Here is a 26,921-nt window from a genome sequence, read left to right on the forward strand (position 1 = left end):
CTGAGTTATGCCTGCTTCTGCCTCATCTGCCTGGGACCCTCCAGATGTGTATGACTGAGGTCTGTCAACCATATTGGCTGCAGCTGAGGGTAGCTGTAGTTCAGCATGTTGGGAAGGTTTGGTATCATATGTGCAGCCGCTGGGATCCAGTTTGAGAGGACATTCTGAATAGGCAGTTGGAGGCATCCAGGAAGACACTTAGAACTGACAAAGCTTAACATATGATTTAACAGTAATACCTGAACAAAGAATTTTAATAGAAAAGTAATGAAAACTTACAAAATGTTAAAAGTTTAAAAGGAATACCAATGATGATATACAGTTTCGTTAACAATACTAATCTCTAAAAGATAATCCTCTCTTCCTCCACATTATTATTCACAAAGCCAGACATGTTTTGACCCTAAGCTAACTGGTTAATGGTTATCATTGTTGGTGTCCCTTTCAAGCTTTTAACATTTTGTATGTTTTAATATTGCGTTATTAAATTTAGCTGTTCGGGTTTTATTGTTAAAGCATTTTAGGCCTATGTGTGTGCTGTACTGGTTTAAGCACTGGACTATGACTCTGGAGATCAGGGCTCAATTTCCCACTCAGCCATGGAAACCCACTGGATGATCGTGGGGGAATCACACTCTCTGTCCCAGAAAACCCTGTGATAGGGTCGCCATAAGTAAAAAATGACTTGAAGACACACTTTACCTTTGTTGTATAGTTATTTCTAATCAACTTGCTACTCATCTGCTTTGTTGGTTCCTAATCTTTGCTGTTTTAATTGCCCTGGATCAAGCTTCTTCTCCCTTTTAGATATGGCAACTGTGCTCACCTGTCATAAACTGAGAGAAAGTCAGGCTAACCTTTAGAAGACTTGTTAAAGTATGCAGAAGCTGGAGTGAGCATAAATGTCCCATGGTCACTCCAGGCCACCCACACATCTCTATGACATCACAGTGTAAGCCCCTCCATTCCAACCTTGATTCTTCAATATTCAAGATTATCCCCCCCCCCCTTTAAATGTTTTTATGTGTATTCCCACAAAATAAGAAAGACCACTCCAAACCTCTTGGGACCCAAGAGAAGAATCAAGAGACTGCATGGAATCAGCTTTATTATATGCTTTCTTTTTCATGTCAAAAAGGCACACTTTTCAGAAGAGACCCAGACAAGAGGGGGAAGGCTTGGCCTGCCCCTGCTTGTCATCTCTAAGGAGTTTATCACATGGAGGCAAATTACATAAATCCCGTGCAGAAACGGGATTTAAAAGTATGAAAAAAAGACTGCAAAAAAGTGCATTGTTTTTCAGACATTTTTGTCTGAAAGTAAAACTTTCTGAAAGTAAAAAGGAGTGGATTTTGGTGACTTTTCATTCGGGTTAATGTTGTGTTATTTCTCCTTCACACAAACGTCATTTGAAAATCTACCCACTTCTATGGTTTTTTTCTACTGTAGTTTAAATTCAATTTCTGAATGGGATCCATCCCATGTGATAAACTCCTAAGGCACTTGAAGAAGATTCAGCTGGAAAGCGTTCCCTCCAATCTCCGGTCTCTTTCAGGCCTCTGAAGGTTTGGGCATAATGCCCAGCAGCCCTCCTGCAGCTGTGAAGAGGTTGATAGGGGAGGAACCATCTGTGATAAGTGTGGATTGGATGCCCAGGCCTTGGAGTAGTTTTGCCTGTGGGGAAAAAAAGGAAAGTGAAATTTTGTCTACATTGCCTCTTTGTTAACAAAACTGGATTACAAAACTTCCGATTCCCTATTGCTAAATCCAATCTTGGAAATGCTAGATTCTGGCAATTGCACTCCCCCAAAAAGGCACATTCCCAAGCTCTGTTGCTAATGTTCTCAAGGTCTGTTATTCCCCACCCATCCCTCAGGTCCTTATGAAGGAAATGAGCTGCTGTATGCCAGCTCAACCAATTTGTCCATCTGGCTCACCATTATCTACTCCAGCTAAGAGCCTCAGGCTGAGATCAGGCTGCAGCTCCTGCTACACTGAAGACTGAATTTGGAGTGTTTGAGGTGCAAAGCACATGCTCTACCATAGGCAATTATACCCCCCCCCCCTTTACCAAGGAGGTCCCATTTGGAAGAAGCACCATTTATTTGCTCCCAGTCTGGGTCAACCTCATTGTGTTTCTCACCTGCATCTCAGGACCGGCCACTGCAATGTCCCGGATTGTGTTGGCTCCCAGGGACTTGATCACAGCTTCAAATTTCCTCACTTCAACAGCAGCCAGTGCTTCAGCCCGGGCCACATCCAAGTCAGCCTGAGCCTTGGAAAAGCGCAGCTCCTGTTCCCGTGCTTGAGCCAAGCGCTGCAGCTCAGATTCCTGCAAAGGATTATGGAAGGATAACATTGTTAGTGCATTCATGGGATGCAGTGTGACTGGAATGAAGGGGAAAACCTGCATTTTGAGTAACATTGTACCTAGGGCGTCTGGGACTAGATGTTAAGATCTGTAAATGGAAAGAAAACACACACTGGTGCTGTTCCTTAAAACAGCATTGCAATGATTTATGGGGACATTCTGCTTTGATTCATATGATTCCAGTTCTGGAAGAACCTGTTTGTGTTATACCATGTCCACTACTGTTCAATGCTTGCTTTGCATGCAAGAGCATCTTTGGATCCAGCCTGCTATCTCTAACATTAAAGCTAACTTTTAGCTGAGCTCAAAAAAAGTTACTGTTTGGGATTACAGCTCCCCAAATCCCCCAGCCACCATGACCATTGTGATTCTGGGAGATACAGTCCTCCTCACCCAAAACCAGGAACACTTTCCAAACTCTACCTCTTAGCATGGCTGGACCTCTCTAGCCATTGGACTTTTAAAGTTCTTAAGCCCCTTCTGAGAGCAGGTTTTTGTTTATTATACATCATGTTTTTAATTAATACAAAATTACACTAAGACTATGATAATGCCCCAGTACTAGAAATGCCCTAGGGCTAAAAAAAACAACCCACCACAGAGAATTTTTTTTTTTTATATAAAACAGGGAGTGCATATGACTATTAACAGTCTAGAGGTGCACTTAAAGAAAGCTGAGAGCAGTTTGGAAAAATTGCCCTTTTTAGAGCCCCAGAATTCTCCAGTGGCTATGCTGGGGAATTACAGAAGTTGGGACTCCAAAAAAGTAATGATTCCAAGCTCTGGAGTGTCAAGGAGTTTAAACAAGTCTGTTGAGAGCTGGGGGGAAGAAAGCTGGTGCCACCTTTCTGAGATGGGTTTGCAGGTGCTCATTTTGAGTAGGGAACAGTGGTTGGAGTCTTTGGCCTGTTACAGACAGCCAAAATAAAGCTGCTTCGAGTCACAGTGGAGGTATGGTGTTTCAATGATGCATGCGTCCTAAGAGTCCAGAAGCCACACCAAAGCCACACTCCAGTCCTGAAGGGCTGGAGCATGGCTTTGGCGCAACTTCTGGACTCTTAGGACGCATGCATCATTGAAACACCATACCTCCACTGTGACTCGAAGCAGCTTTATTTTGGCTGTCTGTAACAGGCCTTAGTGCCTAAAATAGACTGGCAAACAGACATGGGAGGAATGGTAAGGACTCACAGTCTCTATAGTAGTTGCTTCTGCCTTCAGTTTGGCCTGCAGGACTGCCCCTTCGCCTTCAATCCGGGCTGCTTCCGCTCGTGACTGGGCCTCAGCTTTAGCTGCCCCAGTACTCTCCACTGCCGTGCTGTGGAAAAAGAAGCACATGGAACAATGGAGCTCATAGGGAAATTGTTTGCCATTGAGTAGACAATGCACAGCTATGCCTGCGGTTGTCCCTTGGGCCTCCATACCATAACCTTACCTGAGTGCTTCCAGTTCCAGCAGGTCCTTCCGGGCTCTTTCAGCCTCAGCCTGGTCGAGGATTTTCTGCCGTTCCAGACGTCCTCTGGCCTCTTGCTCCAACCTCTCTGCCTCATGCCTGAGATGAGGAGGGAAGGGGGAGGCAGTGGAATCAGAGAAGGGGTAAATGAAAGTCAGAACAAGAAAGACAAAACACAGCAGAGATCCATCCATTTCAGGGGCTGTTAAAAGGCATTCCCCAAGGAGAACTGGGAGAAGGAGTAGGTCTCAGGAGGAAAAAAAAGTCTATGTGTGATGGCAGAGACTGCCAGCAGTTCCTGGTTGAGAACGACAAGTGAGCAGGATGACTTCAAGATGTGCGCTGGATTTTTTTGAAAACCATAGATTGGGACCATTTAAGACAGGAGAATTTAGGAGGTTTTGAGCTACAGAGGAGATACACTTGGAAAAGTCTGTCATGCTTGCTGCAATTTCAGAAGCTACAGAGAGGGCCGAGTCAAATTTCCAATACTTCTATATGGCTCTGTATAGCTCTTTGCGTCATCCCATGGCTAGCAAAAAGGAAAGCAAGGGATGAGGACTTGTTTTGTTGTTTGCACAATTTCTTGATCAATAGAAAAGGCTATTCCTGAGTTGGTGTCATCAGCACAGTCAGCATTTCTTCTGCCTTGTACTCCCCATGAGTTCTTACAGTTCTTTCCATCCCTCGATCCAGAAGAGAGAAACCTAGACTGTTTTGCTAACTTCCAGAAGATTCTGCAGATCAAATGAAGGGCCAGAAAGTTATTGTCAGACAGCCGCTCCTGACTCCATCAGCAGCTCTTCTACTCCCTTCCTCTGAAGGAAAGTGCCTGAGATCTAAACTGCAGCAGAGCTTGAAAAGGTTACTTTTTCTACACTCCAGCTCCCAGAATTCCTCAGTCAGCATGGCCATAGTAGTGCCACTGGCCATACAGTATTGGCCCAGGGATTCTGAGAGTTGCAATCCAAAGAAGTAACTTCCTTGCTCTTGACTAACATACTGTATTTTATCCCAGTCCCTTATTTTATTCCTTTTTCAGTGTGAATTTTAACCTTAAGATGTTTTGGTAGCCATTGTTGGCTGGTAAAGTGAAGTAGAAATTAGTTAATAAATTACACAATTTCTATGAGATGAATTTGGATCCTTCAGCAAGAGCATACTTAGCACTAGGTTTTCATCATTTCCAGGACACTTAGCATTTGACAAGGTTCCTCCAGGATCAGGCCAAGTCCAGACTTTGGAAAAGCTAGGGTTTTTTAAATCCACCTCCCATAATCTCATCATCATACTGACTGCAAGACTTTTCATCCCAAAAACTAACTTTCCAAAGCTCTGGTAGACTTTTAAAAAGACTGGTGTTTCTAGGACTTTTGTAGAAAAGAAAGAGATGCAGCTACTTGACCAAAGAACTCTTACTTTTTCAGGCAACATCAATGGGATGGAGGGTAGATCTTGCACCAATACTCCTTTCTGCAGTTATTGTTAACCTGGTTTTATTCTGTGGCTTGCTTCAGATTCTAATGTTGGTGTATTTACTTCTTTTTTTAAATGCTCTTAATTTTCATTGTATGCCACCAAGTCTTCACTGTAAGAATAATGCAGTTTGACACTACTTAATGTGCTATAGCTCCATCCCATACAATCTAGGGATTGGTAGGTGTTGTTTGTTTGTTTGTTTGTTTTGTATAGAAGGGATTTTAATGAATGCCTTTAGCCTTTTCTGACAAATTGTGCTGGCGCCCCAACCTAACTACAAATCCCAGAATCCTGTAGGATGGAGCCATGTCTGTTAAAGTGATATCAAACTCCATTATTTCTACCATGGAGGTGGCCCCAAGAGGAATTTGATTATTGGTCAGAGCAGTGTGTGTGTGTGTGTGAGAGAGAGAGAGAGAGAGAGAAAATCCAGTAGAGAGTTTGGCTGTTTCATCCCATCAACCTGCCTAACTCCCTCCCTAAGCTGTTCTGTACCTGGCTGCTGCCTCCTGTGAATTGGTGGTGATCTCAATGGCAAGCTGCACACTGCGCTGGAGGGAGTCTCGGGTTCTCTGGTCCACGGGTTCCACACTCTGGATGTCGATGCTGCTGATGACGAGGCCATTGGGGGCAAAGCGTAAGGAATTGCGCAGGGCCCCTTCCCCATCAAATCCGAACACAGCGGCACAAATCAGGCGGTTTGAGTTCTGGGGACATATATACCAGTAAAACAATAGCACAGATTCTGTTTCTTTTAAGTCAGCACAGTCATGATGCCAAATATACCCTGGAGCCAAAAACAGCTTTAATGACAACGAGTGCATTAGTAGCCAATTTCCCTCTCCAAGCACTAAGCAGTGTTGAGAAAGCCAGTATATTATAGTAGTTAAACTGGGGAAAACCAGGTTCAAATCTCCACTCAGCTATTAAACTCATTGGCTGACCTTATGTCAACCATTCTCTCTCAGCCTAACCCACCTCACAGGGTTGTTGTCAGATAAAATGTCAAGGGTGGCCCGCCATTTATGCTTTAAATGTAATGAAGACATACAATATCACTACGTTCCAAAGGCTTACACAGGTTGACTTTCCCTTATCCAAAATGCTTGGGAACAGAGGTGTTTTGGACTTTAGAATACCTGTATTTGCATATGTACATAATGAGATATCTCGGAGATATCTCATTATGTATATATCTAAACAGAAGTCTAAACACAAGTCTAAACACAAACTTCATTTATATTTCATATACACATATCCTGAAGGTAATTATATACAATATTTTAAATAATTTTTTGCATAAAGCAAAGTTTGTGGACACTGAACTATCAGAAAGCAAAGGTGCCACTGTCTCAGCCACCCATGAAAAAAGTGGGTTTCAGAATTCAGGATAAGTGAGACTCAACATCTAATCCTATTTATATGCCAAGGAGAAGATGCTTCAATTTTACATGTTGTCAGAACAGAATAGGTCTCTCCAAGCCCAAAGTAACTGCCTCTGTCAGCCTTCCCCAGATATGCTGGATTATGACCACTCTATCAGTCCCAACCATCATGGCCATTGACTTGCTGGGATTAATGGGAGGTATCTCTGAGGTCTAGTTGGGTAATGACAACACACTTTTTGACTACAACTTCCAGAATTCCATAGACAAACTAGCTGAAAAGTTTGGGGTAACTGTAATAAAGAAAAAGTATTTTTTCCAAAGTGTGGGCTTGATATCAAGCCTAGCTACAGACTACAATTAAAAAATAATATTTTTTTGGAAACCTTCAGATAACAGCCTAATTTTTTTTAAAGGGAGTTAAGACAGGGAAGGGAAAGGTAAGCCTGCCCAATTTACATGCTCAAACCAATACATAGCAGGGTGCAGGCTACAATGTGTAAGTTTCAGAGAAAGCTGACCAAACTTGTGGGATAAACATAACTGTCCATGCCCTCTCACAGCCCCTCCTCACCTACCTGCATCCTTCCATCTGGTATAGAGGAACATGAGCCCAAAGAGAGGAAAAGATAAGACAGAGAGACAGAAAAAGATGTGCCTGATTGTGATCTCTGAGTGACAGAGGTTTGAAGTAAAAAAGGACTAGAGAGAGATCACCTTATGGAAGTCATCAAATGTGACGGCAGCCACAGCCCCACGGATGCGTGAGGCTAATGTTTTGCAGGCATCACCTACAAAATCTGGGACACTAAACAGGCGGGATGCTTCAGCAGCAGCAGGTATCTCAAAGTGCCTGATGAGAAAACAGGAGCAAACACTTTATAGTCTCCATGACTGTACAAAGAACATAACAGTAGTGTTTATTCAATGTTCAGAAAACCTGCCTGTCTGTCTTGATAGGACTGTTTTCCACTGCTGAGAGCTGGGGGTGGCAAACTGTGGCCATTCAAATCTTGTTGGGACTACAATTCTCATAATCCCTCATTTGGTAAAAGAGATGGGAGTTGCAGACCTGAAACATTTAGAGGGTTACAGCTGCCTACCCCTGAAATACAGAATGGGCTTTGAGGACCCCAAGGTGCTTAGCCTTTGTTGATGGGTGCATCTCCAACTTTGTGATCTATGTTCTCATGATGGTATTCATTCCTTTCCTTCTATACTTGCTCACGTATCTATCTGCAATTTTAAATTTATAGCCCACCCTTCACCTAACGGTCCCATGGTGAAATAATTCAGTATTGATAAAATAACATTTAAAAACAAACAGACCTTAGAACCAATATAAGAAGCTTAAAACACTAATATGTTAAATGCCATGGTCTTATCTTTATTCATCCATTTCCAAAAGCCTGGCTGTGTGTCTTGACTTTCCAAAAGAATGTAGACAATGAAAGTGCCATGTACGTTTCTGAGGGAAAGGAATTCCATAACCTCAAGGTTAGCTGATAGAAGAATATCCACTTCCACACACAGAACCTAACCTCTGAAGCTGGTGCTATTGAAATATCTTCATTTCCCGGTATATTAATTTAAAATTCAAATTGCTTCAGGCCAAATGAGATATGACAGGGAGTCATGTCAGGACTTTCTGGTTTACTTAAAAAGAAGATGGGAATGGTATTGGTTCTACATTTTACAGAAAAGGAGGAAGAGGGGAACTTTACAAAATCTGATACCTATTATTTAGCTATCCCTGGCTGTTTTTATGCTGTTTTCTTCTAGGCTGTCCCTAATGCAGGAAACAAAGGGGGAAATTATTACTTTTTTTAAAAAAAGGAACTGAGAAGTATAGTTGGTATCTGCTGTGGTTTGATTGTAGGAGCACCCGTGGATACCAAAATCTATGGATGCTCAAGTCCCATGAAATTCAATGGGATAGTAAAATGTGCCCCTTATATAAAAGGACAAAATCAAAGTTTGATGTTTGGAATTTATATATTTTTAAAATATGTTCAGGTTGTAGATGCTTGAATCTGTGGATAAAGAATCCGTGGATATGGGGGGCCAACTGTAAAAGAGAGAAGGCTGAAATATTTGGTAGGCACTGGATCACATCTGATTTTGGAAGCTAAGCAGGATCTGGCCTTGTTAGGACTTGGAAGAGAGACCGCCAAAGAACACCAGGTGATATAGAGGACAATGGCAAACTACTTCTGAGTATTCCTTTCCTAAGAAAATCCTATGAAATTAATCGGGCCATTAAAAGTCAACAGGTGACTTAGATGCATACACAAACACACACACACGCACGCAGGCAGGCAGGCAGGCAGACAGACAGACATTAATAAGTGTCTGTAAAGGTGAAAAGGAGAGGACAAATTTCCTCCCCTCCACCATATGGTCTTGCCTGTATAAGACTTTATTCCACCACTAATAATCATTTACTCTCAAATCAGAAAATGGGATTTGTGTAATATATATCAAATAACTGTGTCCCCTTTCTTTGTTCTTGTAAAAAGAGAAGAATGAAATGTTGTTAATTAAATTGTAAAATGTTAATAACAACATGGGGTGAATAACAGATTTTTTTTATGGTGGTGGTGGTGGGGTTAACCCCACACTTACTTTATGTGTGAACAGGGCAGTTGCCTGGAGAAACAAAACATTGCTACCCATCATGTCCCACTTGGGCCTAAAGGACATCACACATGCAAATGTACCTACATTTCTGTAGCCTATATGAGCACAAAATCAAGTATCTTGCTTTGCTTAAAAAGGCAGTAGAATATCTGTCATTTTATGTGTATTCCCAGTGCTCCACAAAGTGGTTTATGCCCTCAGCACGCTACTATGGTACGGTAGCTTCCATGTTGGGGCGCCTCTCTCACCTCCAGCCTCAAAACTTAGTAGCCTCAAAACAGTAGTCTCTAACTCACCAGTTGTAGGCCAGCTGGAGTTGCAAACGGGCATGATCAGCTGTTTCAATAGTGATAATGTCGGTGCAGAAGTCGGGACCTAGGAGGAGGCAGAGGGCACGGCGGGCATGGGGGCGCTTGGGACGGCCCCCCGACAGACTCAGGACTGTGAACTGCTCATCTGGCCCCAGAAGCACCAGCTCTGGCCCAAAAACCACCCTGAGAGGAAGAAGAGAAACAGAATTAAAATGACTGAGGTCTACAAATTATGAAAAGTCATGCAGTGTCAGCCTGCGATGTCTTTCCTCAAGGGCTAAGACATTTTTACAACACTGAAACAACCAACTAAGGCATGGGTCAGTTCTAACTAAAGTAGACCCAATATACAGTTGGCCTTCCTTATATGCGGATTTTTTATACACGGATTCAAGCATCCACAGCTTCAAAAAATATTCAAAAAAAGGATAAATTTCAAGTATCAAACCTTGATTTTTCCATTTTATTTAAGGGACACCATTTTGCTATGCCATTGCATTTAATGGGACTTGAGCATACACGGATTTTGTTATTCACAGGGGTTCCTGGAACCAAACTCCAGCAGATAACAAGGGTCCACTGTATCAATGGAAGTTATGGAAGTGTTGACTTACCATGTCACGATTCAGTGGGTCATCTCTAGTTAAGATGAACCACTAGGATCATGCCTAACAAATTTCTGATACCATGAAATGTTATTGTCCCACCTCATTAGATGCATGAAGGGCTACCTAGTGTTTTAGGTACATACACAGTACAAACACACAGAATGAATACAATTATAGACTATAAAAGCTCAGAATAGTATAGGTTTATTATATTCTTTTCAAGGTATCAGAAGCCACATGGGTGGTTTGCTGCAGCAGATTAAACAGCTAAAACTTCTGGACATTTTTATATTGCTTGTTCATAAGATTAAGTTGTGTTGGGCTAAGGTCTCCTGCAGTGTTAATTATATGTTTCCTCCTCTCTTGCCGCTTGTAATTCAGAGCAGTTGTGGAATTAGGAAAATTGCTTCTCATTCAGTCAACATTTGTTGGGGGGGTGGTGGTGGTTAAGCTATCATTTTTAAAAATCCCTTTAGAGCAAAATGTCACGAATTTAAAAAATAAAAATAAGAAAAGTAACCACCCCTAGTTTACCACAGAGAACAGAGACTGACTTGTCAAAAAGCAATTCACTGCAGTCATGCTGCACAGAAAGAAACAAGCAAAATCTGTGAGAAGTTTTAATTAGAGATATGACAGCTGTAACAAACACTGAATGGTGCTTTTGCCTGTCCCACACTGGACCAGAAGTTACTACAAAATGGAACTACAAATGAGGACTGGTCAAAACAGGATGACAAATGACAACACCAGAATGCAACAGTTTGGCAGTGATGGTATCTGAGGCTCACTGGGTGACCCTGAGGTGGTGTGTGTGTGTGTGTGTGTGTGTGTGTGTGTGTGTGAGAGAGGGAGGGAGGGAGGGAGGGAGGGAGGGAGAGATACAAACACATACTCCCTGCTCCCATCTAACCTATTTTGCTGGGTGGTTGGAAGAATCAAATGTGTGTGATGATAAAATACGTTGGAAGAATAAAATGTGAGGAAAGTAACCAGAGCGTAGAATAGAGAGGGGGAGGCCTTCAACTCCAAGAACCCATCATCCATTGGCCAAGCTGGGTGGGAGACTCTGGGAGTTGTAGTCCAAAGGTAATGTTTCCAGGTTCTGCAAGATGTTCATATACACTGCCTTAAGCTGAAAAACAAAGTAGGGTGCAGGACAGGATGATAAATTAGTATTAGTCAAAAAAGAGCTAACATGAGAAAAAGCTAGCTCAGGGGGAAAAGCCTTAGTCACACAATCTACTTTTGGTGCCAAGCCTCATTCTAAAAAAATGAGAGTACCTTTTCTTCATCATGCAGAATAAGCACAATGTCACATCCTTGGCATTGTTACCCATGCTGCTCCATATAAATTTTGGTATAAATGATAACCCTTAATGACCCCTAGATGAACTCTAATAGCCTGTTCACCATTGCCAGCAAGGCATGAGGACATGTACACACACCCCTGAAGGGCACCCACATCATCATATCTGGGGAAGTCGCATAAAAAGATTATCATAGGACCAGGAAGAGCAAATGTTTGCCTTGCCTGAGGCTCTTGCCCCCTCCCAGGGTCTGTTGTCCGAGCAGCTTAAGACCACTAAGACAATCAGACAGGGACATCCAGGTGAAAAGAAAGTAATTAAACACCTTTGTTCTCACCATCAAGCACCTTTGCCAGAAGCAAGATTTTGCCTATAAATACTCCCAGATTTGCCTGTTCACTGGGCCAATCTGGATTTCAGGGGGAAGCTATGTCCCTTTGAATCCTGGCTCCTGGCCAGTCATTCCATGGCTGAGCCTCATGCCATCCTCATCATATTCCATTTGGATTCCTGGAGGGAGTCTACATTCTGGTACGTATCATCCCAGTGATGCCTAAAATCCTATTCCATGCTAACCTATGCTTTTCCTGAGCCTTGTATGTGTGTGTGTATGCTAGTGAATCGTATGTGTTTCCCCCCCATTATAAATAAATTGGTTATTAATTCTAGAAGTCTGTCTCAGCTCCATTTATTGGGATCCCCTGGTCTACTCCGTATACACATCGGGAGACAATTCTGCAAGGGCCGTCGTAGCAGGCCCTCCTCTTGCAATATTTGAGCTAATAACAATAATAATAAAATTCCCCTAAACGGACCCCTGGCTACAGCATCAGGTTCAGAGAGAGAGAAGCATGGTCCAACTGAATGTGGTGCTACTGCTGCTGCAAAACTAGCAACTGAGGAAGATGAATTGGGGAAGATTACTCATAAAAGACTCCTAGTTGTGGATTTGTGTAACATGAGACAGAAGCCCTGGGAGTGTCTTCTCCTGAACATATGTAATTTACCTGAGAAATCAACACCTCCCCATTTTCCTTGGCTGCCCAAAGAAGGCACCAGAAAAGAGGCTGTAGAAATTCATCTTCAGCACTTTAATGGTCCACACAAATCTTGGGAAGGTTATCCTTTGGACTATACTAGAATCCCTCAGTCATCAAGGGATTCTTGAAGCTGTAGTTCAAAAGAGTGGTTTTTTCCCCAGTTCCGGTTCTCTACCTCAGGGCTTCTCAAGCCATCTGATATGAGAGACTGACAATCTCACCCCTCGCCCCCCCCCCACAAGTGCCACAGTCTAGAATCACATTTGCATCCATTGTCAACAAGTATTTCTTTCTTTCTTGGAAACTCTCTGTAGGGTGGACTGGAAACCAATGGCTTGCAGACCATAACTGGTCCACAGGCCACCACTTTGAGTGAGGCAAGTGGTGTTTAGGAGGGGAAGAGTGGATGGAGGAATGCAGAAGGCCTCAGTCCATCTCCAGCCTCTCAGAGTGCTGCCTTGCCACTTGGGTACCTGCTGTGGACATGTGAGAAAACACAAGGATCTATTTCGGTTTAATTAGGAATACTGGCTTCTAGGATATGAATGCTAGGTATGGTTCATATTTTAGAAATTAAGTGCTGGCCCCTAAGAAATCCCTTCTCTGTTAGCCTTCTCCTCTCACCTTTCAAGTGAAGCAGTTTTCAAAGGACAGACATGTTAAAAAGGAAAGAAAAAAGGAAGGGGGAAGGATCTAGAAGCACCTTTGAGACAAACTGATTTATCATAGCATGAGTGTTTGTGGATATCAATCCACTTCTTCAGATGCAGCGTTAGAGTAATATTGAAGCTACAGTTAGATGGTTATGGGATGGAATACAAAAGGTGAACCTTCCTTTGAACTGCACAGCTCATGTGCTACTCCTGTTCATTCTCTCACTCCGCCCCACTTCTGAAATCTTCTATGGTCATCTCTTTCCTTCCTTAACATACAGATGTTTCCAGGGTCTTATTTATTCTGGACTGTGAAAAACTCTTATCTGTTGTTACAAAGCAGTCAGAATTAAAAACATACCCGGGTTCTCTCACCTGGATTTACGCTCTTTGTAGTCATACACCTGCACAGCTGCATTGTGTGGCACTTGGTAGGAGACAGCCCGTGTCTTGTCACGGTAAACTGGGTTGCTCCCATCTGTTGCATCTCTGGAACGATCGACCACAGGATTCCTTTCTGAGGTCAACAAGCCCTCCACATGGGAGGGTAGATCCTTCTCCCACAACTCCTCATCCTGGGACAGCATGTAAGTATGGCCAATAACAGCCCGGACCTGTGAGAAAAAGACCAGGGAGAAGGGAGGGGGCAAGGGTCAATCTTAAACTCTAATATTAATAGACTGGAAAATACACAATAATATTCTTGCCTACAACTTACCCAAATATCCTGGATGATGTTATGTATTTACTTTACATAGCCTAAGACTTGTTAAAGATGTCATTTAAATTTGCCGTTACTGCATAGTAGTTACTGCATAGTAAATACAAACAAGCAACATACCTTTTTGGCAATTAGGTGGCAGTCAAACTACAATGGATATTCCATAAATCACTTAATACAGCACTACATTATTTGGTGATACACGTCTACATAGTTAAGATCATTCACTAAAGGTACTTTTCAGTGTTGTTTAGAAGATTCCTGCTTTCAGGTTCTGGCTCAGATCCCAGAAATGTAAATTAAACCTTATTAATCAAAACAAAAGAGTCCTGTTGCACCTCAAAAACTAATAAATAGATCAGAACATGACTTTATGTGGACTATAGCCCATTTTCTCATATATATGGGATGTTATCCAGAATTACAAGTCAAGGATGGTTGTGTCATTGGCAACAGTTGTGTGAAAGATGGTGTTAATAATCCAGCTGTCACCTTGCATTGTATTTCCCCCTGACTCTTAGCTTTCCACAATCCGATCTGAAATTCTGTATACTACTCCATAGATTTGTGAAATGGACAATAATGAATGAAAGCTCATGCTATAATAAATATGTTTGGTTTTAAGGTGTCACAGGACACCTTGTTGTTTTTGCTGCAACAAACTAATATGGATATGTTTCTGGAATTCATCCATCAATCCAAATCTTCCTCACACTACCTAATCACTGTGTTCTCCACACTACCTAAATGCTGCAGTTGAGCAATGCAGGGGGAGCACCAGCATCAGATGAAGGAGAGTCCAAGGTCCTGTGCATGAATGAAGCCCTCTTTTTAATACCCCCAAAGGGCCAAAACCAAAGAACCTAAGCAGAAATCATAGGATATTCTTCATACCCACTACTAACTGTGGCTTAAAAAAAAACCTACTCCAAGAGCCTAGGCTGAAGAGTGGTTAATAAATAATGGATATCAAGTGTGACAGAGGGCGGTGATACTTTTGTCAGCAGTGACCTCTTAAGGTGTGTATCCCAAGGGTGCTGCTAATGAGCATGTTTCATCTGAGATGGATAGAAGCTGATCCAGAAAGCAGCCACTATCCAGTAAAGTGCCATTCTATCTGCTCTGCTTACCTTGCCAGTCTTGATATCCCGCACATAGATGCCCTCATTCTCTGCTAGTGGGATGGAATGGCGCTGCTCCAGGACTTCCACCTCCGTTGGCGGCACATACTCCAAGGGCCCCCGGATCAACCAACGGTCACCTGGCTTGCGTGACACTTTTTCATCATCCTGGGTGAGCATGAAGCAGAGACAGAGAGGGGAGGAGGTTCCAATGTCTATCCACATCAGCCATCCTGCCCTTCTCCCCTTACTCCAGAGTTTGGAAAATTACTTTTAAAAGATTATCAGTTACAGTTACATCAGTTATAGTAATGGGAAGGGTTTCTAATGTCCATCCACATCTGACAACCTGCCTTCCTCCCCACGCTCACAGTCTGGGAAGTTACTTTTAAAAGATGATTAGTTACAGTTATAGTTCAAGGGCTTCTTCAAAGGTGTTACAGCAACAGCTGCATTTTTAAAAAATGGTTACTTTCTCATTTCTTGAAAGAAATGTAGCTGACAGTTCTAGTTAATTTTAGTTACTTTAAGAAAACAATCTGCTGCTGCAAAGTCACTGGCAGGACATGCTCTCCTGTTGTTCACCTCATAGCCACTTCAACATGAAGTTGTAACATGAGGCAAAATACAAGCCAGCATTTGAACCATGTGATATTCCTCCTGCTTTATTTAGTGAAGCCATACCCCTATAACTACAAAAGCATGAAAAAAGCTAGTTACACATAAAAAAGAAATGTTAACCCTTGATTACATTATAATGATAATGTAGTTTAGTTATACCTTCACTATTGAATTTACTGTAAGGAATTTATTACAACTAGCCAGTTATTTGCAATTAATAACTTCCAATCTCTGCCTCTGTTCAACAACAGAGTCTCAGACTCTTCTACCTCATCCACATCTTCCAAGAGGCAGAGTGCCCGCAGCAGAAGACCTTCTTCTTCTGAAAGGATGTAAACATCTCGGATGCCTTGTTCCAGCCACTCTCCAGGCCTCAGGAAGAATGAAACCTCCCCCTGAGGAAATGATAGCAAAGGTTAGAGAAAACCATGAATGAGACTTTGCAACCAGCATGGGAAAGATGGTGCCTTGCTGTACTTATGTCAAATGCACAACCCTCCTGCCCATGTGTACAAGGACAGAGGAAAACACTTTCTCTCTTGTTTTATCCTGGTGGGCCTCTCTCTCTCTCTCTCACACACACACACACAAATAGCACAAAGAGGCTTGGTGGTGCAGTGGTTAAATGCTTGTACTGCAGCCACTGGTTCAATACCAGCTAGGGGCTCTGGGTCAACTCAGCCTGCCATCCTTCTCAGGTCGCAAAAATGAGTACCCAGGTTGTTGCGGACAATTAGCTTACACTTTGTAAACCACTTAGTACATAGGTAAGCAGTATAGAAATGTGCTTGCTATTGATAAGGTTACAAATACTCTCTCTCTCTTGGGAAATGCAGGGATCTTCTTTGATGAAGATACTTATGCAGCATTTGAACAACTCTCTTTTAGGGTTACTTATCATAGATGTTCCCTGAACAAAGGTTGGATTCCAAGGTTCCTTCTAGCAGTGCTGCGAAATATGAGACGATCGTGGATTAGAGTCTAGGAATGGATGCAAATACCCTACAACAGGGGGTCTCAATCTTTTTGACTCACTGAGCCCTTATTTCTATGGCAGAGCCCCTAAGAGGCCTCCCCTATGTCTTACAAGTCAATGGTGTTTAGGAATATATATTGTATTTTCTGGCGTATAAGACTACTTTTTAACCCAAGAAAATCTTTTCAAAAGTCGGGGGTCATTTTATAAACTGGGTGTCGTCTTATAGGGCAGGTGCTGAAACCTCTGAGCTGGACTGGAGAATCTGCATTACTGTTCTGATAGTCTTGGAGACAGGGAGGGCTGGGCAGGCACAGAGAGCTGACCAATCCAAGCAGGCTTTGTATACAACAAGTTTTCCTGCTAAGTAAGTGCATGTCGTAAGCATTTGAATTAAAATTACCATATTGAAATCAAATCTGATGTTTTTTAAATTTTTATTCGGTGTGCGTTGAAAGAGGGGTAGTCTTACACAGCGAGTATATCCCAAACTCTATATTTTAACTGAAAAGGTTGGGGGTCGTCTTATACGCCCAGTCGTCTTATACGCCGGAAAATACGGTGTGTGTGTGTGTGTGTGTGTGTATGTGTGTTTATATGAACATATTATTATTCTTTAATTTCATCCAATTTTTATTTCTTTAATTTTCCTGGAGTGGCCGCAGAGTACCTGGGAAGTGCACATGGAGCCCTAAGGGCTCCTTGGAAACCCCTGTCTTACAAGTTAATCAAGGCCACCTTAATGAGAAGACTAACAATTGTGAAGGAGGTTTCCTGAAAGACAACATACCTACCACAAGTATTTTCATGCAGCAGTGCAATTACAGGTGGATGTTTGGTACATTGTAGGGCAAGGCTACATTACAGTCTAGCCTGCCTAACCAGACTTTATTGAATTAATAGATAGTCACTGTAGAACATGCCCTAGAATCATTTGCACACCATGGAATTCCTGGACATGACATGTTGATCATGGGATTGTAAGTGCTAAAAGGAACCTTAGGATCCAATCTTTGCTCAGGGCACATCTATGATGAGCAACCCTAAAAGAGAGTTGTCCAAATGCTGCATACGTATTATCATCAAAGAAGATCCCTGCATCTTCCAAGAGAGTTTGTTCCACTGAGTTAAACAGCTCTGACTATCAAGATGTTCTCCCTAATCATAGAAGCATAGAATCATAGAGTTGGAAGAGCCTGCAAGGGCCATCCAGTTCAACCCCCTTCAGGAAATCTAAATCAAAGCATCCCCAACAGATGGCCATCCAGCCTCTGTTTAAAGACCTCTAAGGAAGGAGACCCCACTACACTTCCAGGGAGTGTGTTCCACTGTCGAACAGCCCTTACTGTCAGGAAGTTCCTCCTAATGTTGAGGTGGAATCTCTTTTCCTGGAGCTTGCATCCATTGCTCTGGGTCCTAGTCTCTAGAGCAGCAGAAAACAAGCTAGCTCCCTTCTCAATATAACATCCCTTAAAGTATTTAAATAGGGCTTTCATATCACCCCTTAACTTTCTCTTCTCCAGGTTAAACATCCCCAGCTCCCTAAGTCGTTCCTCACAGGACATGGTTCCCAGACCCTTCACCATTTTGGTCGCCCAAAGTCTTCCCTCAATTTTTTAGCTATGGGTTCTAAGCCTCAACAAAATTAAAAGCAAATTAAAAACAAACTGATAGAAGGAGATACAATCATGAGTACAAAACTGGCATGATGTTCTCCACAGCTGAAGAAGTGCACCATCTCAGTCCCTACACCCGTTGGAAGTAACCACATACCTTGACCACCTTCTTCTGCCCTAGCTGGGGTTTGCCATCAGCATCCACCGGATCACAAATCACACAGTATTGGTGACTGTTCAGAGTGGTGATATTAACCTCACACACCACTTCCTCATAAACATCAGGGATGTGGGCCTCGGTATCAGCCATGGTGACCAGCCATTCTTCCCCAGTCTTCCTGACAATACCCTGGAAGTCCTGGAAAGTCTTTGTGGCCCGAAGATGGAGCGCTCTCTTTAAGAGGGAAGAAAGATGCAGGTCTGAGTGAAGAAGGCTGCATGGACTCACTCTTGTTTAGCTCACACTACTGGTACATAATGAGTCATGCAAGATTCTTACAAGGTCTATTGGGGCCCTGTCTATTCTGGTTAGCCTTGGTGTGTGTGTATGTGTGTGCACGCACACATGCTCATGTGCACACATGTGCCTTCAAATTGCCTGTTGACTTACACTAACTAAGCCTTAGGACCATTTTTTCATTGTTAGCATTACTCTTTCAACAGACAGACAGACATGGAGAGGTATATTTCATTTTGGGAAACACTGGGATATTTTAAACTGACCTGGGGAATGGCAATAAAAAGTCCTTGTCAGTGCTGAGAGTTGCCTAGGAAGACTTCAGAATGGGGAAAACATCAAATAAACTGTGTGTGTGTGTGTGTGTGTGTGTGTACACAGTCACCCCTTGGGGTGCATGCATGCAGGGCACGTGCTATGGCCGCGGATTTTCAAGTCCCCGGATTTCAAGTTCACAGACTTGAAGGGACAACTGTATATATATTCAATTAAAAGGGCAAGAACAAAACCAGTGACTTTCTGTTTTTCCCAGCCTGTCTGTCTGGGCCTTAACTGCTTTATGCTGGTTAATGAACACATGGGTTATTTTATTTTTACACATTTAATCTACAATTAATTTCATGGCTCGTGATCACCCAGCAGCCACGCCAGTCCCATCGAGTGGACTGCCCCACTGAGTGATATCCCTCTTTCGGGTGACTTCCCTCTTGTGCAGTTTGCACTCCCTGCACCTCCCTATTGATGCCTCTGCCAATTCTTTTGTTGCAGGGGGAAAAAACCAGGTTTTTTTACAAGAAGCAAGTCTTCTGATTAGCTTAAAGAGAATTTTTGTGGCTTGGATTTTTAGAAACTATAGTCTACTGCTCAGTGTTCAGAAGAGGTTTGCCATTGCCTTCCCCTGAGGCTGAGAGCATGTGACATGCTCAAGGTCGCCCAATGGGTTTCACTGCCAAGCTGGGAATCGAACCCTGGTCTCCAGAGTTGTAATTCAGAACTGAAACCATCACTCCACGCTGGCTCTCATGTCCCATTTTGCTTCCTGCTTTTCCAAACCAGTAACTCCCTGAAGACAACACTTTCCAATTTTTCTGAAACTAGAAGTGACCAAATGGTCAACCTCAGTTTTGACAAAAGGTTATTTGGGGTCTAAACTGGAGAATCATGCCCCTGTTGGTTTCCTGAAGTGTGACACTCTACTAGAGGGACTGCATTTTTTTCAGCAATGGGGGGGGGGGGGGGGCTAAGGGCCTGGAGAGGGAAACATACTAGGTAATGCCAATATGGTTCATAGTCTGCACAATTCACAACCCTGTCCCAGGTTATTTTTCCCTCTAGCTGAGATTCTACATCACAGTCTGCATTTCACAACTTTATGAATCTGTCACTATGTTGTAGAGATGCAACAAAACCCTGTTAGTAAACTGCAAAAATATGCATCTGGGCACTAGGCACTGATGTACAATGGATACTTCAGATGCACATCAGGCATTCCCGTTGTACTTTGGCACTTCCTAGCTGAAGCCCAGATGCATATTGGGGTGTTCCTCTGTGTGAATTGCTGGCTGCCCACTCTACATAAGGCCATGGTGCATCAGTCACTGCGCTGACTACCATTGCACAATGAATGCCTCATATGTTGCAGAATCACAGCAGATTCCTAAGGGAACATAGATGTTGCAAAACTACTGAATTCCATTTTGCACACATTAAGGCCATTTCTGAAGATAAGTCCCAAGCAGAATGCTAGCCTCTGTCTTCTCTCTCTGCATGTTGCCACCCACAAAGGTGTTGCTATTACCTTATTTATCACAGCAAGGGCCAAATTCAGTTTCAGAGAAATTATCAGGGGCCACATTCTTCAGATGAATGGGGCAAAAGGAAGGGACCTAAAATAATCAGCATATATTTGCCTAAAGCTCTCATTGTTGGTTAGTAAGGTTCCTTTCACACCACAAAATCAAAGCCTTTTAATATCACTTTAATTGCTATGACTCTCCCCTATGGAATCCTGGGACTTATAATTTGATGCAGTATTTAAAGTTGTCTCAACAGCACTTGTGCCTTGCCAAACTAGAAATCCCAAGGTTCCCAAGGATATGACCATGGCAGTTAAAATAAAGTGATATCAAAGTGTTAGAACTGTGTAGTGTCAAACAGCCTTGTGCTGTTGCTGCTGCTGCTGCTGCTGCTGCTGCTGCTGCTGCTGCTGCTGCTGCTTCTTCTTCTTCTTCTTCTTCTTCTTCTTGTTATATTTATATCCCACTTTGAGCAGCTAAGGAGAGGCATTAGGAGAGACATCTCACCCATCATTAAGGCAGCAAACAGACCACTCACCTTTTCAGTCAGGATGAAAGCATCTTCAGTAGCTACTACTTCTTCGAAAACCCCAGGCAGGTAAGCACCAACCCGTTTCACTAACCACTCCTCACCTGAGGAGAAAAGGGAGAAGCTAGATATGTCATACTGAAAAGAAAGAGGCCAACAGAAGACTGTAGAAAAGGCAGCAAAATTACCTGTCACACGTTTATTCCCTTCTCTGTCCTTGCATTCTTTCCGTGCCTGCAGTCTTATGGCTTGGTTGGGCCGAATGATGGTGGCCTGGATGGTCTCCACCACCTCTACCTCCTTTTGTGGGATGTAGGTGCCTGAAAAAAAGGAAACAAAACTGAACAATGAATGAGAGGTTGTTACAAAAGCAGACTAGCTCCCAAATCAGATGCTAAAAAAGCTAATACGTACTCTCATTCTGCCACTTACAGAATGATTATAGAATCATAGAATCATAGAGTTGGAAGAGACCGCAAGGGCCATCCAGTCCAACCCCCTGCCATGCAGGAACTCTCAATCAAAGCATCCCCAACAGATGGCCATCCAGCCTCTGCTTAAAGACCTCCAAGGAAAGAGACTCCACTACACTCCGAGGGAGTGTGTCTTAAACTCTGATTTAAAACACAGTTAGAAGGAAAGAACAAATTAAGCATAGCTTTTTATCAGGGGGTGTATTCACATTCCACAATTACAGTGGTTTGATTTCACAATTACAAGGCTCCATCCTACAGAATTCTGGAACTTGTAATTCGATAGAACCCTCTGCTAGAGAGCTCTAGTGCACTCCCTTGAACTAAAGCACGAGAATTGTCTTGTAGAGGATTATAAAGCTTCTGACCAAAATACAAATCCCAGAATTTGTTAGGGTCGAACCATGGCACCTAAACGTGGCAAATGTTCCAGATCACACTGTTTGTGCATCTAACTCAGTACTGGTCACCCCAGCTATCCTCAGCCTTCCACCCTCCAGGCTTGTAGTACTATCACCCTAAATTGAGAGCATCTACTATCACCCCGTGATGCTAGGAATTGTAATACAAACATGTATGGAGGGTAACATGTTAAGGAAAACGTGGTCTGCTCTGATCAGCAATTACTCTTCAGTCTCAGGAGGACATTCTCCCCCTCAACTGCTTCCCAGTCCTTTCAAAAGACGATGACAGGGACTGAAGCCAGAAGGTTCTGCCTCCAAAATCTGTGTTCTGCCACAAAACTGTGGTTCACTCCTGACTGTTGTTAGCACTTACCAGGCCCTTCAAAGAGCCATTCATCTCCAGTGACATATTTGCCTCCCTTGTCATCCTCAAAGTCCAAGAGTGCTTTCAGGTGGAGTGCAGTGTTAGCTAAGACAACCTGCAAAGGAGTAATGCCCTGGAAAGAATGATAAAGGGAGGGAATAAGAATATAAGAAGAACTGTGCTGTACCAGAATAAAGGCCTAGTTAGTCTAGCATTCTATCCCCATACTGTTCAGCCTGTTGCCTATAGGATGTCTGTGATGATATGGACGTTTGTAGAAAAGGTTGTCATGTTTATCAGAGAAGGTAAAATTTGGTTATGTATGTGAGATATAAATGTATATGTGCCTTCAAATCACTTGTCGACTTATGACAGCACCATGAATTTCATAGGGTTTTCTTAGGCAAGGAGTATTCAAAAGTGGTTTTGCCAATTTCTTCATTCGAAATACAGCACCTAGTATTCACTGGAAGACTCCCATTACAAATACTAACCAGTGATAACTCTGCTTGGCTTCCAAGATCAGATAGGATCTGGTGTTTTTAGGGTATTTATGCTGAGGTATAGTACAGTATATGCAATAATGGTTTGTCAGGCAGAAAGAGATGTGAGTGTCAAAGTTAGGTACTGTATATGCATGACAGATGTGAAGGGGTATTAGTTAGGGCCAGTCAGGATTTAGATGTTTTAAGTAAGTATTAAGTAAACAGTCCGCTGAACTTCATTTTAATAAATTATTTCTTCACTATACATTTGTACTTCTGAGAATGTTACAACAGTGTTATTGTTTTGAATGAGTTCAGACACATGGTATTTGTTGTGGCAGCAGTGGTTCAAGGGTGGTGGGATCCAGTGGTGCGATCTCACACAAGAATCTTGAGGACACAGAAGGTCCTATGTTTAATGCCATAGCAAAGGGACAGGTGGAGGTCCTCACAATGGTAGCAGTGATGAGTTAAGAGTAAGCCCTCACAAGGTCCACAAAACAGGACATGAGTGCAACTATTCCCACCATTTTAAATTATCCCACATTTGGAGTATGGGTATAGTGAGCAAAGGAAGAGAGGCGATCCCAGGGCCACACTTTGGAGAATCTCATAGCACCACTACCAAAAATTATGCAATTGGATTTCCCACATTTGGGGAAATCGCAGAGGTCAGCACACCCAGAGTGTAATGGATGAGCCTCACCCTGGGAAGAGCTCCTTCATGATCAAGGTGTTTCTCCTGCCAAGAACCCAGGATTTAATAGCTGCACTAGAAAGAACCTCTGAATAGTTCCACCCTATAGTTCCTTCTGTGAAGAGGAGAGACACACTAATCCTTACTTGCTTTAGCTCCTCTCCTGGATACAAAGGAAAAGGGTCCTGAGTCAGACGGATCTCTAGGTCAGCATGTCTGAGTCGCACCTGCCCCAAAACATCAAGCTGGATGGTGCCATCTGCCCCCCGGATGACTGGATTGTGGATGATACAATAATGGCGTGGGGGGACCATCACCATCTTCACTGGGGGAAATATGATCCTAGGTTGAGAGAAGAGGTGGAGTGGGAAGAAAGAGACATCTAGGAATTTGGATTCTACAGCAAACAATTGTCACATGGGCCCTTTACAAACGGGCACCCAAGTACTTACAGAACGGAGCAGCGCAGACGTGATGTCCTGGCGCCCTTTCCATGGCGCTGGAAGGAGCTCCGTTTTAGAGTTCCTTCCTGGGCTTGTGTCGCTGGTGCAGCCTTTACACAGCCCCTTTCTCCCTTTCCCTGCCATGTCGGGGTGTCCTTGGGGCTTGAAGCCCCAAGGACACCCCTTTCCAGGCTGCGGGGAAGCAGCCTTTTGCCGCTTCCCCGCGACCTGGAAAAGCGGCGGATCCGCCCCGCACCCAGAACAACGGGGACACATTTACTTGAATACTCCAGGGTAAAATTAGTAGCAACTCATCAGAGAGCCTATACGACGACAGCCCCCACTCATTGGAATGCCCTTCCCGAAAAGATCCGACTTTGTTCCACATTGGAAGCCTTCAAGAAGGCACTGAAAACTTAACTTTTTCAGAAAGCATACCCTCTTGATTCTCTTTAAAGACAGAATAGCCTAATCAAGATCAGGATGTCCAACCACAACTGATAGCCTTTAATAGTTTTATATGCGGCTCCAGATTTTATATTGAATTGTGTAAAATTGTTGATGAAATTGCTAATGTACTGTATTGCTTGATGTATTATATTGCTTCATGTTGTGACATATGTCACATAATTGGCACAGTGTGAACCGCTTTGATCAGAAGGAAAAGCAGTATACAAATAAAAGTTTTATTATTATTATTATTATTTATTTATTTATTTATTTTACGCGAAACAGGGAACAAGAACTTGCGCTCCCTTTCACCCCGGAAACGTACAAGGTCACGATTCGTTCAGACCCCCACTGAGCATGTGCAAGGGTGCTGATTCGAATCTCTGAATCCCACCGGTGTGGTAATACAATCTGCACTCACTCCACTTTGCTTGAATCTGTATCACGTGACTTACTTTGGATTTGGTTCCCCCTCAATTCGGACGGGCAACAGAAAGGCAATCAGGTGTGATAAAACATTCACGTTATAATGTGAATTCACATAGCTAAACCAGGAGTCACCCCGGATCTGAGCTGCAAAAACCACCGTGTGAGAAACACCAGTGACCGGCAGCTTCAAGAGAGGCAGAGATTTTTCTTGTTGTGTGGATGAGGGCAGAATTGATGGCAAGAAAGACGTTTGGCTAAATAAGCCAAGTGGGTACCAGTTGACCCCTACTCCCTGCTGAATCCTGGCCCTTCCTTACCTTTCATTGTCCTGGCGGATATAAGTCTTGGGTCCTATTTCCACCCGAGTTACATTCGAGTTCTGGTCCAAGACATGGGTGTAATAGTATGGTGGGATCCGGATGATTGATTCAGCAGCCATTTTGCCTTCTAAAAAGGGTCACAAAAGGAGTGCAGTATTATATTAGAAGCCTAAGTAAAGACATCTGAGAGAAGACACCACTATAGCAACCTTCATCAATCTATTGCCTTCCCAATGTATCGGACTTCGACTCTCATTTTCCTCATGGTGGTGAACTGGCCGGGGATGATGGCAGTTGAAGTCCACCAAATTGGCAACATGCCTGGTTGGGTGGAAAGTTGTGGGACTGGCACACCTTGGCCTCTGATTCATCATCCCTCCGACCACAAATAGGCAGGGCATAGAGGAATCCAGAAACACCCATTGTACACTGTATAACTGTACAGTAAAGCAACACATTTGCTGTGCTTAATCCTTTAACAAACTCAGAAAACTAGCCTGGCCTGTATCTGGAAGCTATTATGCAGCAACCCTTGAGATCTTATTACAGGGACACACCTACTTCCACAAGCCAGAATCAGCGTCCTCCGGCCATTTAAAAGGGAATTAGTATGTAGGCACATAATGTCTGCTATGATCATAGAGAGACTAGGAAAGATGCCTTCCCAGAAGGCATGTGGCTCCATACTGGCTTCTGAGGGAGAGGGGGTGGGCCAATCCCATCAGGCCTCCCCAAAGGAACTGAGCCCTTCCCAGGCCAAAAGGCTTCTGGCTCCATCCTCCACTCCCTTCCCCTTTTGTGTCGTGTCTTCTTAGATTGTAAGCCTGAGGGCAGGGAACCGTCTTATTAAAAGCTTGTATGTACAGTGCTGTGTAAATTTACAGCACTATATAAATAAAGCTTTAATAATAATAATATTAAAGATGATTACCAGATCTGAATCCTGCTGAAAAATATGAACTTCAGATGTGATGACTCCTATGATCACAGAAAGGCTAGGAAAGCTAATTACCAGATCTGAATCTTGCTGATGAACCTCAGATGTGAATCGTGGACGAGCTTATGGCAACTTGAGCTTTGGGAACAACAAAGGGTGAAACATTCAGATTTCTAGGCAGGAAGACTCAGAGTCCACATTGCTCAAAGGGCCATGGAACTGTTTTACGGGAAGCTAAAGTTCTCCACCCACCTATTGTGCAATCATTATAAATCTGAGATCTCATACAGCTCTTTGATCAACCAGCCTTCTAATTCTAGATACAGTCTTGAAAATAAATTGCACAAGGAGGATCTAGGACCAGTGAAAAAGTGGGAGGCTCACCTTTCTCACTCAGAAGGAGCAAGGGAGAGAAAACTGAAAAGGAGGAAAGCGAAAGAGGGAAATCTTACCGTGCAGAGAGCTTGTTTTCTCTTTCTGGGTTAGCCAGAAATTCCCCAGATGAATTTATTTCCTGGTAGAGGTGGAGCAAAACTTCAGTGTGGCACAGAGCCTATTAAAGGGGAAGAAGATTGCAAAAGATTCATCTAATCTTTCAGAGAACACAGGCCAAAAGGCAGTGGCAAAGCAGGCACAGGAAAATTTACCCCACAGTCTGGGAAGTGTGCAGGAGGGGTATTTACAGTTTCATCCTGGACTATCTCATACACACAAACACATGCACATGTCATCATCTGAAGGGCAGGCATCGTCACTGGGGTCGTTTGCTGCATGACTGGAGGCCATATGGATCACAACATCACTACCTGGCAGGGACGTTGTAGAGAGAAAC

General features: G+C 43.1%; 1 protein-coding gene and 1 non-coding gene across 6 annotated transcripts; both read right to left on the reverse strand.

The window, feature by feature from the left end:
- Positions 1–1,091: 1,091 nt before the first annotated feature.
- On the reverse strand, positions 1,092–26,643 carry LOC149303775 (major vault protein-like). Of its 5 annotated transcripts, none has more exons than XM_089480449.1 (18): positions 26,542–26,643; positions 26,165–26,227; positions 25,150–25,279; positions 23,657–23,852; positions 22,338–22,461; positions 21,276–21,407; positions 21,097–21,191; positions 18,463–18,699; positions 15,983–16,108; positions 15,102–15,260; positions 13,626–13,864; positions 9,625–9,822; positions 7,406–7,541; positions 5,799–6,010; positions 3,807–3,923; positions 3,563–3,689; positions 2,144–2,332; positions 1,092–1,674 (listed from the first exon to the last, which is right to left on the reverse strand). In XM_089480449.1, the coding sequence occupies exons 3-18, from the start codon at positions 25,269–25,271 to the stop codon at positions 1,552–1,554; spliced, it is 2,532 nt and encodes an 843-aa protein (XP_089336575.1). In that variant the 5' UTR covers positions 25,272–25,279; positions 26,165–26,227; positions 26,542–26,643; the 3' UTR covers positions 1,092–1,551. The 5 variants fall into 5 exon arrangements, with proteins under 5 accessions (XP_089336575.1, XP_089336573.1, XP_089336574.1 ...); XM_089480447.1 differs by having other exon boundaries at positions 26,084–26,227; XM_089480448.1 differs by lacking the exon at positions 26,165–26,227 and having other exon boundaries at positions 26,542–26,642.
- On the reverse strand, positions 23,414–23,570 carry LOC149303776 (U1 spliceosomal RNA). Its single transcript, XR_016272039.1, has one exon. It is a non-coding gene; the product is annotated as a U1 spliceosomal RNA (small nuclear RNA).
- Positions 26,644–26,921: the final 278 nt, after the last annotated feature.

Source organism: Sceloporus occidentalis, unplaced genomic scaffold (assembly GCF_023333645.1).
Source record: "Sceloporus occidentalis isolate IW3139 unplaced genomic scaffold, rSceOcc1.0.p SCAF_14, whole genome shotgun sequence".
Taxonomy (NCBI): domain Eukaryota; kingdom Metazoa; phylum Chordata; class Lepidosauria; order Squamata; family Phrynosomatidae; genus Sceloporus; species Sceloporus occidentalis.

Excerpts from the sequence above, each read along its gene's own strand:
- LOC149303775 (XM_089480449.1), bottom strand. The coding sequence starts at position 25,271 with ATGGCTGCTGAATCAATCATCCGGATCCCACCATACTATTACACCCAT. Across the intron at positions 23,853-25,149 it reads ATCCGCCAGGACAATGAAAG|GATCATATTTCCCCCAGTGA; the intron begins GTAAGGAAGGGC and ends CTCTCAACCTAG. Across the intron at positions 9,823-13,625 it reads TACAAAGAGCGTAAATCCAG|GGTGGTTTTTGGGCCAGAGC; the intron begins GTGAGAGAACCC and ends TCTTCCTCTCAG.